We start from the raw sequence: 13,462 nt of genomic DNA on the forward strand, positions 1-13,462 counted from the left end.
TGATAATAAATGCTGCTGTTGGGACTCCAGAAGTCTCCTCTGACCCCCCAAGCCCCCAAACAGACAATGGCTGGTCCTGTATGGAATTACCATGCTGAACTCAACTGCATCCCATTTCCTATGGCACTTTTTGATAAACAGCCATTTCTTCAATGGAAAAAATAAAGGGGACACAGAGAAACATCTGTAATGATTCAGCTGCATCAGACACTGTGCCAGCTCCATTTCCAGCTCCAGTCTGTCTGTCTGTCCCCTCTGAAAGGAAGTTATTACAGAGCAGTGTTTTTCCCCAGCATTGCACAAAAATTCTTCCAAGCAAAAAGAGGAAAAAAACCCCAATTTCTCATCCTTTTGGTAGTTAAATAAAAAGGACCAGTTATACCATGGTGTAAGGTTTTCTGTGTTGCTGTTTTGGTGGCCTGGAAAGGCCCAGGGATGGCCTTGGAGAGCCGACGCTTCAAAGGACGAGGAGAGACTTCTGATCTTGTCTCGGTCTTGGTGTTTATTAATTGTTTATCTAAAAGATTTTCTTTCAGCCCGACAGAGGTCTGCACAGCAAGTCAGCCATGGGCACACTCCCGAAGCCCCTGGGCGGTCACTTATCTTTATACCCTAAGTTACGTGTACAATATTTATCATTTCTCCCCAATACCTTCTACCCTTATTAACCTGTGCACTTCTAGTAACGACCAATCCCAAAGTGCCACCACCACCACAGAAGATGGAGGCCAAGAAGAAGAAGAAGAAGGACAGGACACGCCCCAATTCCTCCATCTTACTTCTTTAGACCCCCCTGTACCAAAATCCTAAACCCTGTGTTTTACACTTTAACTAACTTATCCCTTCACCATTCACCCAGTGAATTCCTCCTATCCTCATACAGGTCTCATCTCCTGTGTAGGATCAAAATCCTGCCACCAGACACTTCTGGCAACATTCCAGGATTCCCGAGCCCCCCAAGGGCGGTCTCGGCCTCTCTGCACCTCCATCCTGAGGTGCTGAGATCCCACACATGGAAGCATAGACACAACTCCTGTACACAGGCTCAAGGCTCTCCCTTACCTCAGCACTTTCAGATAGATCACTTGAGCCAGGCTGAAGATTCTTTTAACAGTCAAAAATTAATGTTAAAAAAAAACCCCTAACCAAACCCCTGTGGGACCAAATTCCTGCACAGTTCTGCTCCACCCACAGACCCTCCCTGTCACCGTCAGCCACAGATGCCCCAAGGCTCTGCCCTACCCCAGTGACTCTGTGCACTGCTGCCCATGGGAAAAGAGGTAAAACCAGCAGGAAAAAAACTTACCAGCAAATTCCTCCTGGTGATGAGGGGAGGGAACACCAAGCCCACCATGGTTCTGCTGAGGAGAAGCTGTCCTGGAGAGTGCTGTGCCCAGGACAAAGATCTGCAGCCCTCCTGTCTCCAGGGGCTCCTGCAGTTCCACCTCTGGCAGGCCTTGGAGCCACATCCCTGCCAGGGGGCCCTCCCAGCTGTGTCCTGCAGCAGTGGCTGCTCCCCAAGGGGTTTTGGGGCAGCCCCCTGTGGGCCTGGACACCCAAAGCTGGGCTGCTCAGAGCCCCAGAATCCTCTGGCAGCCACATCTGCAGTGCCCCAGCTACAGGCCCTGAACAGCCTTTGGGAGAAGCATAGATCTCCTTATTCCTCAGGCTTCTGGGCTAAATGCAGGTGGGAGCAGCTGAAGGGATCCACCCAGAGGCAGAGCAGAGCTTGCCGTGGCCACAGCCTGGGCAGTGAGGGAAGGTCTCTGCTTTCCTGCAGCTGGGCAGGGCTGGCAGGAGAAGCTGCCCCACATGTGAATCCTCCATTCCTGCCCCTGCCAAGTCCCAAATTGTGCCTTCAATTCTTTTCACACATTCAACCTGCAAATAATTTCAGCTTTGGAAAAGCTTTGCAAAAATCTTGGAAAAGCTTTTTTTTTTTCTTTTTGTTGTAACATTTTGACCTCCCTCCTCCTTCCAAATCTGAACAGACAAGAATCATCACAGCTTCTGCATTGCTTCTTTGGAAGGTGATTATTTCTTGTCTAAGAGAACCCAGCGATGCAGTGTGGATTCAGAGGGAAATAAAACTGCATTTCAAACTCTCTAAAAACACCAACATTTAATTTTATAACATAACCAGGGGTTTATTCCACAATATAAACTGCAACATTTGATACAAGCTACCCAAAAAAGGAGAAAGCCAAAATACAGCTGTGGCAATTACTTTACAGATTTTTTTTTCCTGTCTTCTACATCACAGGGCCCTCAGTGACACTAGGATCTAACATTTGCTGTCTGTACATCAACCAATGCTAGAAGCAACACGCTGTTCAGTTGTCATTCCAGTCACTGAAACCAGACATAGAAGTTATTGCTCAGATAAATAAACCTAGTCTACGAAAAACGAAGTGGAAAAAAACTAAAGTCTCCAAAGAGTTAACAGAGTAAACAGGGATTTCCTCAAAAGAGGATTATTGGAAAATTCATGGTGCAGGGGGTTTTTTTGTTTGTTTGTTTTTGCACCCAAACCAAGCTGAATTAAATATGTCTGTAAATCCCAGAGGTAACTGAATGCTGTACAATAAAGGTGCATTTGTCAAATGCCTTCCCAATCGGTGGAAACCCCTGCAAGCAGTCAGCATCTCAAACCTCAACAACCACAAACAGATTAAGGGAAAATACAAAAGTGTCAAAAATTGTTCTGAGTTTTGGAAAATGATCCCATAAGGATATGTAGCACCATTTGCAATCTGGTTCTTAAACCAGCCCCTGTGGCTTAACTGGAAAACTGGGAACCTTCTTTACTCGAGTCCTGAAGGGTTTCTGGGGTTCACTTGCGGCCCTGGGCGTCCTGGCCGGCGCAGCTGGCACAGATGTAATCCTCCTTCTCTGCCATCTCGGGGGAGATGCCCACACACACCTGGTGGAACCACTGGTTGCAGCTGCCATCACACTGGACCCAGTCGACCTGGTGAAGAGCAGACACAGGGGTCAGAGCAGGGCCAGGCCAGGTGTCCCACACTCCTGGGTCATCCTGGGGCTCCTGGTCTATTGGAAATGTCTGATGCACAGCTGGTGCTGGACATTCACTGTGCTCCCTGCTCCCCCAGGCTGTGGGCAGGGCACACCCTCCCTTATCTCCCCACTGCTTTCCCACCTATCACAGACTCAGCATCCCTCTTCTCCATTTCCAGCATGGATGGGCCTGAGCAGAGCCCCAGGCACTGCCCCCATGACAGAGCCCATCCACACTTGGATCCCAAGAGCAGCCAGGACAGAGTGTCTGCATGTCTGTCAGCCCCCTCCCATGGTGTGCAGATGTTCTGATGTGACACAGCTGCCCCAGGGCAGGTGAGGTCAGTCCTGCTCATCCCAGCTGCACAGACACCGGGTTAGCCAGGGCCTCTCACAGCCAGGACACAGTGTCTGCATGTCTGTCTGCTCCCTCTCATGGTGTGTAGAGGTTCGGATGTCCCATGGGTGTCCCAGGGCAGGTGGGGTCAGTCCTGCCCATCCCAGCTGCACAGACACCAGCCCTGGGTTAGCCAGGGCCTCTCACAGCCAGGACACAGTGTCTGCACAGCCCCACCTGCCCCCTCCCATGGTGTGCAGATGTTCTGATGTCACACAGCTGCCCCAGGGCAGGTGGGGTTGGTTCTGCCCATCCCAGCTGCACAGACACCAGCCCTGGGTTAGCCAGGGCCTCTCACCCCCCTCATGAACAGCTTTTCTGCAGTCAAACAGTCCCAGGGCAGCTCCCTGCCCCAGACCCCAGCCCTGGGAACACCACGGTGAGTCTGCCCCTCCTGACCTCATCCCCCTCGGGCTGGAGGCAGTTCACAGCTGGGCAGATGGCATCCTCATCCTCAGAGTCCTCCTGCTCTGAGAAGGACGTGTCTGAGGGCAGCAGGTGGCTGTCACTGCAACGCTGCAGCTCCAGGAGCCGCTCCCGCTCTCGCTCCAGTTTGTTACTGCACAGATCCTTTGAGTGACTCAGTTTCAGTTTCTTCTTTTTGGGTGTTCTCATCTTTTTTACTCTCGCTCTCTTCTCACCACAGAAGGTCTCTCTCTCGAAACGCCGCTTCAGCTTTCTCTCCATGTAACTCATGCCATCCTTCTTCCCTCGGCAACACTCGCTCTGTGGGAAGGACATTTGGCAGGGTTGGAAGCGTGCAGCTAACACCCATTATCCTGTTATTTCACACCCTGACTTTAGGAACAGGTTTAAGCACAAGTGCAATGTTTGACAATGTTGCACTTTCAGTATTATGAGATGTGCAAGAGAAGCCAAGGGCAGGGTCAGGCACCAGGGACAGAACTCAGAGAGAAAACCATGCTCATTTCCTGCCTCTGAGCCCACAGCTTCCACAGCAGCTGCCCTGGAAAGCCTCCACACAGGACAAGAGTCAAGTGTTCAAGGCCAGGATGGGACTTGGAGTGGAAGGTGCCCCTGCCCATGGCAAGGGGTGGAACAAAAAGAGCTTTAAGGTCCCTTCCAACCCAAGCCAGTCTGGGATTCTGCAATTCTGTGAAGTCAGGACAGATGTACATCAAGTACAGGGACTGACCATAAACACAGATCTAAATTTCAAAAATGTATTAGGCCACAAATTGTATTCAATATTTTGTAACTAATTTATTACTGACTTCTTGACTCCTTTTGTACAAGGAAAATGTATTTTCATGGAAGTGAAATGAAAAAAAGCCCAGTAAAGCCCAAGGGCTGAGGCAGAGCCTCCCCCAGGGTGCCCCAGCTCAGGGCTGCTGTTGGACACTTGCCTTGTCTCCTGTGGCTGTGCTGGGTGACCTCTGCTCTGGCTGCAGGGCTGGGCTCTGCTTTGTGAACAGGGCCTGGTAGAGCTCCTGGATCTCGGGCAGAGAAACCTGCAGCAGCTGGGCTTCCATCATCAGCTCGTCCAGCTCGGTGCTAACCACTAGTGTGAAACACAAGGAGACACAGCAGGAATTCTTCAGTGACAACAACTGCACACATAATGAAAAATCTCAACAAAATCACAACAAAAAAAAAGGTTAAATACTTTAAAGACTTTAAATCTGCAACTGCATGGGTTAGTTCTTATCTGCTCCCTCTCAACTGCTCATTTTTAACAGCAAGGTTAAAAGGAAAGACAAAGGCTTGCACAGAAGCTCCTGCACTGCGGCTCAGCACCCTGCCATGCTCCCATTCCCTGCTGGTTCAAGGATAAGGCATTGCCATCATTCCTGGCAAATTCTCCTACTTTGGGAGCTGCAGGAGTGTGACAATCTCCCCTCACTACCCAACAAGTGGGTAACATGAACAGACTGAGTGAGGCCTGTACAGGGAGCCAAGACAGGAGAGGAAGGAAGGCTGAGGATAAGCCTGATACAAGGTCCTGCTCCATGGTCACTGCCCTCTGCTGCTACTGGCTCCAAGCTCCAAAGCTCATGCAGGGCTCTGAAACAGTCTCAGCTGGAGAGGCAAAAATCTTTGTATAAATAACAGCTTATTAATACACTACAACAAAAATATGAAAAATAAACCTGGTGACAGAAAGAACTGCCTTGTTTGATGTGAACTGTAACATTCCACTGAAATGGCTTTTCTAGCACTGGTATGGACTGAGCTGCACAGACATGAAGGTAAGTCTAGACTTGTGTCCCTGGAGCATTATGCATGAAGAGGGAAGAAATGATAATTAATTTCTGTCACAGTCATAAAATGATGCAATTCACAGCTTGTCTCTTAGTCCAACCCACTGAGTCTGAGGTGAGGATGGCCCGGAGCCTGTGCTGAGCAGAGCAGCCCCATGGGGGCTGGGGCAGCCCCAGACCCTGACAGCTGCACAGTTGTGCTGCAGCAAAGCTCACATGGACTCGTGTCCTGTGCATTCAGTATCCCATGGCCTCCAGCACCACATCCCTGCTGCTCCCATCCACCTCCTACACTTCCAGTGGCTTCTCCTCTTTCCTTCCCCCTTCCTGGGGCACAGCACGGGGGAGCTGTTCTGGTGGGAAGGGGTCAGCTCTCCTGATTCCTCATCCCATTGTGCCACACCTTTTCATCACACATGGGAAATTTCTGTCCTTGAGCAATGCACCCCTCTGCTAAAGCTGGGCACTGAGCTCCAAAGTTGCTGAGGAGATGGAGAAACAACCACCAGGGCTATGCAGTCACAGGCCTGCTCAGCCACTTCCTGGGGACCAGGACACCCTCCCTGTCCCACCAAACATGGGGGAAAAAAGGAAGGGGCAGGGGGAAACCTCCCAAACCAAAGTGAAGATTACAAACCATGAAGTGGGATGCAGTGCTGTCCTGTAGAGAATGGAGAATGCAAATACATGGTTCTGTTATCCCAGTCATGAGGCATGGAGAATGACATTGCCCCAATTGTCTGTGACACCTAGAAAACAAAACACAGATAGTTTCACTAAACATGGAGTTTGAAACGCAGAATAACTGTGATAGGATCAACATTTGTTTCTCTTACAGCTACTGAAATCTTGTATCTACTCCAAAAGACTGCAGGGACACACCAACAGCAAACCCTGCACCTCCTGAACCCTGCCAGGGGCATCTCACCAGGAACCTTCCACAACACCCTCAGCCACACTAACCCAAGTGCCTCAGCCCCTTGCAGAACAAGGCTCTCCTCAATCCCCACTGCTGCTCTCAAGGGAATTTTCAAACTCACCCACATTCCTCACTTTGGCCAGTGTCAAAGCAGCCCAGCTCCAGTGGTTACTGAAGAGCTCCTTGTGTGGAAGTGAGTGCTGAATTAGCCCAGATGACAGGGAGAACAGAACTGGGACAGGACAGCCATGGTGAGAACTGGATTCACCAGAAAACCACCTCAAACCCATGGAGGCTGAAGTTTCAGCTCACACCTGCCCCAAGGTGCACTGGGGCCTGGCTCAGGCACACTGAGGGACCCAGGCAGGGGAAGCTGGTCAGAAGCTCTTCCACTGAGCTTCCCAGGGACCTCTGACTAGGGAAATGTTGTCACAAGGACCTGGACAAGCTCAGTCAGAAATAATCTGATTTGGAAGGTTTACTGACTTATGGTCCAGACCCCCCAGAAATGGCTACACTGCTCTAGGTGGGAGGAACCTCATAGCTCCACACTGAGCTAACACCATCAGGCAAATAAAATGAAACTGTTTCAATTTCTGGCCGAAACATCAACTTCTGTTTCCAAAGTCGTGGCCAGTTCTTTTCAGCTACACTAGCTGACTTAGCAAAATGATACTTTCAGACCTAAATGACTCGGAAGAAAATCTCTTAAATACCTAAAGATATTTTAATTTCTAGATCTTGACTTGCCTGTTTGAAAAATTTGGTCCACTAGCCACTGGCACAGCTGGGTGAATGAGAAGCAGCTGCAACACCCTGTCAGGTGTGGCATGGTTTGTGCTTTAATGTAAGTGAACATGAAAACAGAAACACAGCCTAACTGTAGCAGGACTGGACTAGCTAAATTAAGGTGTTTCAAAATGTAAAACCAACAGAGTAGATTCCATTTTGGGGTGTTTCATGTTCTTCATATAGCACAGAACTTTGATCTCTGCTATTTTTCTGCATTTGTTATTCTCAGGAAACTTCTTTACCTCTTTTCCTTCTTTATGTCTGCTTTTTGCTGTAAGATCTTCACTGAAAAAAGACCAAGTCCCTCACTGCCCCACCTGAAACAGCTGCTGTGGCTGAACCCAGCAATATGAGCAGGATATTCAGCTTGGGAGGTCTAGAGGAAGTGAGGAGAGGCAGCAAAGAATGAAGACACTTTGTTGAAAACAGCTTTGCCTGAGAGCCAAGCTGGTAATTCACAGGGCAGTTTGTGCCTCTGTCAGTAATTCTCAACACTTATTTGAATACTTGTAGGAGCAGAATATAAAGACCGACTGATTAGTAGGTGTCACAGTGTTCACAGGGGTCTGAGGATGAGGGAAGAGATGAGGAACTGATTCCACATTTCAGAAGGCTGATTTATTATTTTATGATATATATTATATTAAAACTATACTACAAAGAATAGAAGAAATGATTTCATCAGAAGACTAGCTAAGAATAGAAAAAAAAAGGAATGAATAACAAAGGCTTGTGTCTCAGACAGAGTCTGAGCCAGCTGACTGTGATTTACCATTAATTAGAAATAACTCTATGAGACCAATCACAGATGCACCTGTTGCATTCCACAGCAGCAGATAATCATTGTTTACATTTTGTTCCTGAGGCCTCTCAGCTTCTCAGGAGAAAAAATCCTAAGGAAAGGATTTTTCAGAAAATATCATGGCTACAAATATGCACTCCAGAAACAATAACTCAGCAGCTCTGTCATTAGTGGTGCCACAGCAGAACACAAGAGCTAGAAGAGGAGAGGGGAAAATCAGGCTCTTTGGGAGTTGTCGTTCCTGGACTCCAGCAGAAGGGAGCAGGAAGCTGCTGCTGGGGCACACACACATCCTGGCTGAGGGGCACAGCAGGACCCAGCTCCGATTCTGGGTTTTGTAAAGCAGGAACAAATCCTCTGCCTTGTGGGGATTTGTAGGGAGCTCCAGCAGACCCAAACCCAGAGCAGCACCACCCCCTGTCCTCACTGACCCCATGCTCCCAGTGCCAAAGCCCAGCCCAGCCTCACCTTGTTTGTCTCCGGCAGCTGTCCTGCCGAGCCTTGCCACCTGCTGTACAGTAATCCTGAGCCAACTTTGTCCTGGATGCGTTTTAGATTCCCTGAATACAACATTTGTTGTGCTCTGTGCTGCCAGTTCACAGTTCTCTCGATCATGTAGCGCAGGGCGTCGCCCTCGGGCAGCCGCACGCGGATGCGCTGCAGGGACGCCAGCAGCGGCAGGATCTTCTCCAGCGGCGGCTTCTCGGAGCGCCGGCACTGCGGGCACAGCCACACGCGCGGCCCCGGCGCGGCGCCGGGCACGGGCACGCAGCCCGTGTGGAAGAAACCCCTGCAGAGCTCACACTGGATCATGGGAGCAGCCGGCTCCTTCTGGCACAGACACACCTTGAGCTCGGCGTCCTCCTCGCTCGCCAGCACCTTCAGCTCGTTGGCTGCTCGCAGGGCACGCAGCGCCTCCATCTCCCTCAGCCGCGCCTCTCCCAGCGTGGCCATCTGAAAGGGAGGCAAAGGATGGATGTGGAAAACCAGGGCAGACAGGGAATATTTCTCTGACCCCCAGGGGAGTGTTGCAGCCTGAATTGCTGCTGGTAAAGTCCAAAGTAAAGATGCAAAAAGGGCCTTTGCACAATATCTATAGATGTTTAATTCAGCCTCGCGGTGAGATGTTCAGGTCCCAGCCACACACCCATTTAGGGTCCAGCCTTCTCCTCTCCGGGGACTGACCTTGGTCTCGGGGCAGGATAAAGGTGAGGGGCAATCAGGGAAACGGGAGGGAGTGGCTCAGGAACACCTCTGTTCAGACATAGGAACAGGGGAAGGAGTCAATAGGGTGTAACTTAGGAGCTGCCCCCCCCAGGGCCTCCACAACGGAGCACTGACTTTGACCCTCATCCATGGAGGAAGTTTCTTAGACTTCAGGATAGACTAGAATTCCCTAAAGTGTGAAATACATTATAGAGAGTAGTGTAGGTATATCACTTGGTGAGAAATTGAGGTTTTGGGATTTTTAGTGTGTTGTGGATGCAAGCAAGATGGAGGGCACAGGGTGTCCTCCTGGGTTTCTTCTTCATGCTTCTTTGTCCTTCTTCATGGGTTTGGGTGGCATTTTGTAACTGTGCAGAAAAGTGTGCACTGCAGGCTCTGTGGGATCAGTTATTGGGTTAAAAGGGAAAATAATCTAGGTGTCAGTTCTTAATTGGACAGTTTAGTCTTAAAAGACCTTGTAACAAGAGATTGTTGGCCATTTTGTGCCTTCTAATGAAAAGCTGCAGAACTCACAGCAGTGAAACTGTTTTACTGATAAGAAATAATGAACACCTGAGTCCAAACATGAACTACTGTCCCAAGTGCCTTCAATCCAGAGTCAGAGAAACTGATGACCAGTACCCCAGCAACTGGGACCCCCACAGATGGCATCTCCAAGGGAGCACTGCTTGTTACAAACAGGGTGCCCCTGCTCCATCACCCTGCACACACACCAGTCTCCAGGGCTTTAAATGATGGAATGAAGCAAGGATGGGGATGTGCAGTGGGGCAGCAAATGGGACTGGAGGGGCAGCACTGGGAACGTGCTGTGGTGCGACTTCAATTCCCTTCCATTTTCTCATGAGGCCCTGAGAGAAAAAGCTTAACCCTTCATAAAAAAATAGCTCCTAACCCCTTCTCTCTTCCAAGTTTTTGTGTTTTGTACTACAAAACCACGGTCTGCCTCAAGCAGCTGAAATCCTGAAAAGTGCAAGTATGGATTGTAGACACTGCTCTGGGAATGTCTCTCAGCTGTCTGACTCTGGATACTCAGAAAAGCTTCCTGGGCAGTTTGCACAAATGCAAATGTACCTCTCACCCTCACTTTGCACATGCTGAACAGTGCTCAGGGCCATGCCCTGACCTACAAACTTGCTCTGGGGATTGTGAAAAGCAGACAAAGCTCAGGTGTACCCTGGATGTGCTGTTTACCCTCTCTGCAAATGCTCATGATCCTTTTTTCAGGAATCTTTAGCACTAGCTCCTATAAAACCAGCAATGTATTTCAGTTTCATAAAAGCTGTGCAAACCAGCTGCAACTAATTAATTCTATGCATTTTATAATGTATATGAACACACTGAGAAGGGTTTATAGATATATACAAAGTGGTTATTTGTCACACCATAGCTTTCAGGCATAATTCCTGGACTAAAATCAGCTCTGGAAAAGTTAAGATAGCTGTGTCCATGCTGGGCAGACATGGGACTGGGACACAGCACATTCTGATGTGCACACAGGTGCTGAGCTGGGTTGGGGTGTGGGAAGGTTCTGGCTCCCCTCGTGTGTCAGAAGCAAACCCTGCCACACTGAATGACCTCTCCCTCTCCTGGGTGCAGTCCCTGGGGTGCCCTGGGTCTCCTTGGCCAGGGGTCCTGGAGTCACCAAGGGCTTAGTGTGATCCAGGGCCCAGCCTGTCCCCACAGGGCCACAACAGGGACAATGCTCCAGCTCTGGGGGTCAGACGAGAGATGCCAACACCAAAGCACTGAAAGTACATATTTCAAGGAGTTGCCATAGGTTAAAACTTAAATGTCCCACATTAAATGACATTTAAGCCCCACCCAATGAGCCCCTACTGTACAAGACATCATTACCTGGCCCAGGCAGAGGCCCTGCACTAGATCTGCTGCAATGAAGCCCTTCCCCATCAGCAACTGAGTCTGGCCCACCCAGAGCAATGTTTTAGGGCCTCCATAACTCATGAGGTTTTCTTTAATTATTTAGAATGTTTGTTTTAATTATAAATGGTGCTGGATTATTGTGTTCTTTGAAAGGATCAGACTTGGCCAAACCCTATCCCATTTTTAATAAGCTTTAGGTATGGTAGGGGAAAACAGGTCTCCATTTTTTGTTTTCCTGTGCTTTGTTCAGCTACAGGCATTGCCTAGCAAACGGTGAGGCTGCCTAATGCACAAAGCAACACATGTTGTTTCCACTGAAAGCAATTTTGGGAAGCCTGAAGCAAACACAGCAAAGTGCAGTTCAGAAATCCTGCAGAGCAGCACAGCAAAAACAGGGTGGAAGCCACACTCCTGCACAGGAGGCAAACAGAAAGAAGGATTCAAGGAACTCAGAAGAGATTCCAGTTAGGAGAGATGTGAGCACTTACTGCAGATGCAGTGTCCTTGCTTTCAGAGAGTGCCCGCTCCAGGTCACTCAGTGTCTCCAGCTTAGTGCTTTTCTTCTTGCCACTTGGCACTGGCTCCTTCAGCTTCTTCTGCTTCCTCTTCAGACTGAGCATCCCAATGTCACACCAGGGACACAACACCTGAGGGACAGAACAGCAGTGTCCCACATGCAGCAGTGTTACACCTGCACTGTTTCTAATGCACCTCCCTGCCTGGATGCAGCCACAGGCACCTACTGAGAACTAGGGTTCCTGTAGTTATTTCATTAAAGATCTGAGGGATTAGGATGAGGTTATCTGGAAGGCAGGGAGAGCTGGAAAGTTCAAACTTCAGTTTTGTAAAATGCCCAGACCCAAACAACCCTTGTGTTTCACCCAGACTGCTGGGAGAGAGAGAGAGAGGGAGGGAGAGGGAGGGAGACAAAATGCTGAACAGCCTCCATGGGACTGAAACTGCAAACCCTGGGAAAGAGCAAAGATTCCAGAGGTTGCCCTGCATTCCTGTCTGGCCCAATAGGAGGGGGCTCAGAGAGCCTCAGTGCTGGGCAGAGTGTACATTGCTCATGGACTGCAGGTGTGACACAGCCACAGCTCCAGAGGGGCAGCAAACACAGCCCCAGCCTTGCCCTGGCACACCTGAACCTGAGGAGGATGGAGCAGGTAGGAACCTGCTCACCTGCAGCTCGGTCTGATGCACTGGAGTTAATCCAGTGCCACAGATTTGTCAGTATTCCCACATTCATATGGAAAACGTTAGACACTGGCACTGCCTGCTCTTGTTAGCCACCGATTAAGAAGAATAGAGAAAACATAGCTAAATCTTAAGCATTTTAGAAGTTTAAAACTATTATTAGAGCTATAGGACACTAACAAAAGTTCTTATTAAAACAGTTTGTGTAATCCTAAAGCAATTCTGCAAATATACTTAATATTTACTGCTCCCTCCTGGCACACACTGAGGGAGCAGCAAATGCACATGCATGACTGAGCTGATCCCCACCCAGGCCTCACCTCCAGAAGGGAATATGGAGAGTTCTCACACAGGAAGGTGTTTGCTGCACACTCCTTCCACGCCTGCACTTCAGCCACCAGGGCCTCCAGCCTGGGCAGGTGCTCCAGGTGCACGGGGAGGGAGCGGCCCCTCGAGACGAGCTCCACCAGCGTGTCCAGCACGGGCACACGGCCCCCAGCCTGCCAGGGGGAAAAGAGGAGATGCTGGATGCACCCAGCACCCAGCACTGCCCAGGTCACAGCAGCCACCCAAGGAGTTCAGGGCAGAGTTGTAAAAATTAATTTAATGCTGAGACAGCTCAGTGACCGGCACTATCAGCCCAACATTTGTGCTGCTTGTGCACTTAGTCATTGACTACCAGACAAAACTAACAACACATTTGGGGGCTGGGATGTGACCAAGTGATCCTTTAAAAAGATAACAGAACAAAATCAGACTGCCAACAATATAAGAAGTCTCCCAGTCTCACAGTGCATTCACAGCAGAAAATCAAAATAATTCTGAAATTATAAAATTATACAGTTATTAACATTGAAAAAAGATCTCCAAGATCGATTTCAGCAATTAACACAGCACTGCCAAAGCCACCATTTGTCCCCAAGTGTCACGTCCACACACATTTAAATCCCTCCAGAGATGATGACTCTACCCTGGGCAGGCTGTGCCAGGGCCTGATTACTCCTTCC

At 49.4% G+C, this 13,462-nt stretch overlaps 1 protein-coding gene across 1 annotated transcript in view; it reads right to left on the reverse strand.

The window, feature by feature from the left end:
- Positions 1 to 2,036: 2,036 nt before the first annotated feature.
- KDM5B (lysine demethylase 5B) overlaps positions 2,037 to 13,462 on the reverse strand; it is a 59,275-nt gene continuing 47,849 nt past the window's right edge. Inside the window, exons 21-27 of the mRNA XM_058819216.1 lie at positions 12,776 to 12,955; positions 11,747 to 11,905; positions 8,619 to 9,104; positions 6,275 to 6,386; positions 4,783 to 4,937; positions 3,815 to 4,141; positions 2,037 to 2,971 (exon numbers count right to left, since the gene is read on the reverse strand). Coding sequence (XP_058675199.1) covers positions 2,834 to 2,971; positions 3,815 to 4,141; positions 4,783 to 4,937; positions 6,275 to 6,386; positions 8,619 to 9,104; positions 11,747 to 11,905; positions 12,776 to 12,955 — 1,557 coding nt within the window. The 3' untranslated portion in view covers positions 2,037 to 2,833. The remainder of the gene's footprint in view (positions 2,972 to 3,814; positions 4,142 to 4,782; positions 4,938 to 6,274; positions 6,387 to 8,618; positions 9,105 to 11,746; positions 11,906 to 12,775; positions 12,956 to 13,462) is intronic.

Source organism: Ammospiza caudacuta, chromosome 24, assembly GCF_027887145.1.
Source record: "Ammospiza caudacuta isolate bAmmCau1 chromosome 24, bAmmCau1.pri, whole genome shotgun sequence".
NCBI lineage: Eukaryota > Metazoa > Chordata > Aves > Passeriformes > Passerellidae > Ammospiza > Ammospiza caudacuta.